General features: G+C 36.2%; 1 protein-coding gene across 1 annotated transcript; it reads right to left on the reverse strand.

Moving 5' to 3' along the window:
* Positions 1-1,647: 1,647 nt before the first annotated feature.
* Positions 1,648-4,533, reverse strand: LOC148791535 (putative wall-associated receptor kinase-like 16). The gene is made up of 3 exons (XM_088887289.1): positions 3,698-4,533; positions 3,323-3,484; positions 1,648-2,967 (listed from the first exon to the last, which is right to left on the reverse strand). The coding sequence occupies exons 1-3, from the start codon at positions 4,398-4,400 to the stop codon at positions 1,796-1,798; spliced, it is 2,037 nt and encodes a 678-aa protein (XP_088743415.1). The 5' UTR covers positions 4,401-4,533; the 3' UTR covers positions 1,648-1,795.
* Positions 4,534-5,389: the final 856 nt, after the last annotated feature.

Genomic DNA, 5,389 nt, shown 5'->3' on the forward strand with positions numbered 1-5,389 from the left:
TGGGCTAGGCTGGGCTAGGAAACCTTAAAAACTATTAATACACTATAATGATTTGGCCTGAGATCTTTTTTGTTTTTTTGGTTCATTAGGCTATACAATGTGGGTAGCCCATCCCCATAGCCATTCAGCTTCAATCTTAATAATTTTTATCTAAGTAGTAAGAAAACCCAAAAATAATGCATGCTTGGATTGTACTCGGTTTGGTTCAGTCTAATTACAAATGTCACATTGCTCTTAGGGGTGCAAGTTAGGTGAAGGGTCAAGTCGAGGATCAACCAAAGCCCAACCCGAAGTCTTAAAACTTGAGCTCAGGCTTGGATTAATTTAATTATGACTAAAAATGGTAATATATAGATTAATTTAATTATGACTACAACCAAATTTTATATATTTACTAATATTTAAGTAACATTTACAAAAAATTGTAAAATTTAATCATTAATATAGTATAGTAAATAAAATAAAACATGAACAGTTAATATGAAAAATTAATTATTTTATTAAATAATTAGTAGTAGCTAACTACTTTTGTTAAAAATTATTAATATAATTAACACAAATTACTAAACTATTTTTGTAACAAATTAGTAAAATAAAGATGAATTATTTTAAACAATATTGCATTCCTTCCTTGTAATGGTTATTGATGCTTGTTGTTACACTTTCCCTTGACAAATCCCATGAATCCCACAGGTCCTTGCTAGAATTATATTATTTTAAGTGGAAAGTTTTAAAGAGAAAACAATGGTATAGGTTTCGGCATAAGTTGGCTACATGGTGTTTTTACATTCTTTTCGTAAAACAATGATAATTATGATTGGGTTCAGTTCACTGAGTTGATCACATTTGAACTTGGTGTTTTTGGTTTTCGAAGGTTACTTTGGTTCTCCATTTGGGCTGTGCTTGACGAATGCATGGCTTCCTACTCGACTTTGTTAAAAATAAACCCCCAGTTTTTGACACTTGATCAACCGCCTCTAATTCTGGTAGCTCAGCACCATTACCTAATTCTCCTCTCCTATGGTGATTAACGTAGGGGTGGCAATTGGGTGGGTTTGGGTTTGGGTTGAGTTTCAATATAACCTATCTAATTCGTCAATTCATTAATGGCCTATTTAAATAAAGTTAAATGGATTCACCTAAATCCGTCTACCGGCCCAAACCGTTAACCATATAATAACTTTAGTTTTAAGAAAATAGCTTAAAAGCTAAAACCAACTCATTTTTAACAACTTCGCAGTTAGACATGGTCCCCAATATGTTTTTGTTCTCTAACATTATCCCCTCACATCCAACATTGAGGAGAAACAAATGAAAGAGAAAACGAAAACCAATAATAGAAGGAAAGAGGAACATCTTATTATGTGTCATGCAAAGTATGGCTGGTTGAATCCATGTTCTCATGCTTGTCAACTTATAATTTAACCATATTGTACCAAACAATGGATCATTTTGTCATTAGAGAGTGGATTAGATACAAAAGTAAGCTTTACTGCATTTTCTTGCAAAAAGTGTTTGCTTCTAGATACTCAAACATGAAAGAATTCTCTTGTAATCAGCTTCTTAAGATTTTATAGTTGGTACAACATGAAATGAAATCTTATTTTTCATAGAAGAAAGTAAAGCATTATTTTCAATGTGCTTTTTTACATTCACTGGATCTCATACATAAGATGATGGAAATCTACTAATAAAATATATAAATAGTTTAATGGAGATGATCAAATCCTTATTTCAATATTGCTATAATGATAGGAAAAGAACATTAGACCTAAGGGATGTCCTACATTATTGCTCAACGAGGGAAATTCATGGACAATATCGTATCTCTTTGCAAAGAAGACTGCTCAGATGTATCACCAACATGATAGAATTCTGAAGGTTCAGATAATAAGCTCACACTCTCTTCTTCTATCGGTTGAACCCATGGTTGTTTTCTCAATCTTTTCAAGTTTTGTAGCTCCATTGCAACTTCTTCCATAGTGGGCCTTTCTTCACCTTTTAGACTGAGGCATCTTTTTGCAATCTTAGCAACCACACAAAGTTCGTCAACATTTTTCTCATCCACAAATCGATCTTCAATTAGTTCAAAAAGACGATTTTCATTCATTGATGAAATGAAATATGTAGCCAAGTTTCTTTGTTCTGGTGGTCTTTCAAAAGACACAGGTTTTTTACCTGTTAAGAGCTCTACAAGAACCACTCCAAAGCTATAAACATCACTTTTCTCTGTCAATTGACTTGTGTGGAAATATTCTGGGTCCAAATATCCCAATGTCCCTTGAACCAATGTGGTTATTTGAGATTGATCCGTAGGAAGTAACTTGGAAACTCCAAAATCAGAAATTTTTGCAATATATTTTTCATCTAATAATATATTTGTGGATTTGATGTCCCTATGAATAATTGGTATAGAGACTTTGGAGTGAAGATAGGCAAATGCGCTAGCTGTTTCTGTTGCAATCCTCAATCGATCTTCCCACGAAAGCAAAATGCCATTGTTTTGATGAATATGGTGAAAAAGGGTTCCATTGGAGATATATTCATAAACCAACAAAGGTACTTCAGTCTCTAAACAACACCCCAAGAGTTTTACCACGTTGCGGTGATTAATTTGAGTTAAAATGACAACCTCATTTATGAATTGCTCCATTTGACTAGCATCCATTATTCTAGACATTTTAATGGCAACAGCTTGATGATTAGGTAAAATGCCTTTGTAAACCGTACCTTGTCCACCTTGGCCTATGACGCACTCTTCATTATAATTATTGGTTGCCAACTTTAACTCTTCGGTTGAGAAGATTTTTAAGAGATTTGAACCTCCATTAGATAATTGTTGTTGTAAAAGGAAGCCACCATTTTGCTCAAAGTATTTCTCTTTCAATCTCATGAGCTTTCTTTTCCTTATGATCAAGTACAGCCAAGAAATACAGATGAGTAACAAGAAGATGCCAAAGCTTATACCTGCATAGAATATATATATCAATCATTAGTTAATGACTGAATAACCACTGTTATATATGTTGTAATTTTCTCAAGGAACAACATCTCATAAGTTGACTAATAAAATGACCTTTTTTATGAAAAGAAAAACTAATCCATTGTTCTTGGGTTTTTGTGTTTAGCTTCTGGGGTGGGGAGATTGTTTTATGGTCTGTATATTGTAGGGATTAGCTGGATATCAATATTGAGAAATCCATTGTTCATGTTAACTGAACTTGAGGTGGTGTTGTGTGTTCAAAGTTCAAATTGTAACTATAGAAGCGAGAAATTTGCTACTGCATGCCTGCAGAAAATTGCATAAGGACAAGAACATTACCTAGGATGACCTTAATTACAGGGAAAGCTTTCTTGCAACCTTGCCCATCTTTCCTACCATCACCATGCGTACCCTTTGGACATGGGCAATTGTATGATCCAATTGTATTATTGCAAGTTCCTATGCAAGGATTTCCTTTTGGATCATCACATTCGTTTACATCTGGCAAAAGAACGATAATAAACAAAGCATTAGCTCAAATATTTAAGTGTTGTAAATTTATGATTCGTGTATGTAATTTTGGGCTAGGCCAGTGGTAGTTCAAGCCTAAGCCAAGCTGAAATCCGACCCGACAATTGATCCTAAGGTTGTAACTTGTCTCTATATCTAAATATAAATACTGACGAATAAAAAAAGAATACAATGAATCCGTACCTTGGCAGCCGTTGGGGAGATAAGGATTCCCTTGAAAACCTTGCTTACACTGGCAAAGATAACCCGGACCATTTATGGAGTTTATGCAATTGGTGTTGTCCCCGCAAGCATAGTCGGTGCTGGTCACTTGTTGTGCTTCCTCGCAAGAAGTATTGCTTCGAATTGCCCAGTCAAGTACTATTGGAGTTCTGAACCCAACGTTTACGAGGTAGTCCACTTTATTTCTTGAATTCCATATATTAGAAGCACTTGAGTTAAACCAGTCTTTGTCAGACAGAAAGGCCATGCTGCATTTGCTCATATTCCAAGTGTAGGCTGTTGTAGATTCATTCTTGTAAATGTCAACTGATATATCAAATGAATCAAGATCGACAGGTATCTCCTTCTGGCAGCATCCGGTGCCATTACAATGTACATTTGTCACCTCCATGTCATAGCCACAAAATGAAACGCATTCGGCGGACGACTCTAGGTGGTAATAATCAGCCATGACGCCATGTGTGTTACAACCAATAGCCGTAAGTTTGTTCCGGGAGTTGGATAATCTATATGCCTTCGGAATTTCGGTTCTGTAGTTGAAAGTTTTCTCCCCCATATCGCAATCGACAGCAGCCCAGTAGGAGAAAGTTAATTCACCTTGCAGTGATATGTTTAAAACAATCTCATCACCATATTCAGCATAATCAGGGCGGCCATACATCATCAGTTTCGGAGGGTCAGCGGCTGTGTTGCAAAACAATTTCAATTCATCTCTGTAACAGGTTGGATCGTCTCCAACGAGGCCAAACGGGTACGGAATGCTGACATTTCCGCATTTGCTTTGACAACCTAGCTTTGTCTCTGGAGATGTTGGAATGACTGTTGCAATTGTCATCATCACAAGTTGTTATAAGACAAGGTAAAGGAATACGGTTAAAGCCTTGGTTTTTAAAACCGAACCGGTTAGGGGTCCGGTTACCGGTTTGAATGGTCTGAGGCCGGTTCCTTCTGACACAAATAATTTTAAAAATTAAAGAAATTAGAAAATGGTCAAAACCATTCGAACGGTTCAAACAATTAACTAGCCGGTTCAATGGTTTGCTGACTTAAATCAACGGTTGTAGAGAAAAAAGCGGTCTTGGGGGAAAACAGAGCCAGTCAGGTCAGGTGACCAGTTCCCGGTTTTTTCGTTCCAACCGTTCAATCCGGTCCGGTATTGAAAATCATATTTAAAGCATATTTCTGTTTTCTTTCCAGTTTAAAAAGGATTTTTTATATAATTTTGAAAAGGATTTAATACTGATCTTATGTGAGTTCAAATCAACCCCCCACAAGGAGCCTTCCTTTCTCATTCCCCTTTCCCGCCTCCTCCTTAACTCTATCTCTCTCTCTCTTCATTATCCCTCCCTATCCTTTACATTAAGTCACATCACTAAGGAGCCTTACTTTTATTAGAACCCACTTTCCAATTACCTAAAATATCTCTCTCTAAACCTCTTTCCATCCCAATTACCTAAAATATATCTCTCTTAAATTCTCTTCTCAATTACTTTTATTAGTCCCCACTTCCCAGAGCTAGTTGAGGAATGGCTAGTCCACAAAGAGTCGAAAGCTCCTGAGATTAGTAACTAAGCATCAATGAGATGAGACCTCGGAAGACACTTCAGACAAGCAAGCCGAAGACAAAAGATCTCAACCACTCCTGACCTCGAC

Source organism: Nelumbo nucifera, chromosome 5 (genome assembly GCF_055504915.1).
Source record: "Nelumbo nucifera cultivar China Antique chromosome 5, China Antique-T2T, whole genome shotgun sequence".
NCBI lineage: Eukaryota > Viridiplantae > Streptophyta > Magnoliopsida > Proteales > Nelumbonaceae > Nelumbo > Nelumbo nucifera.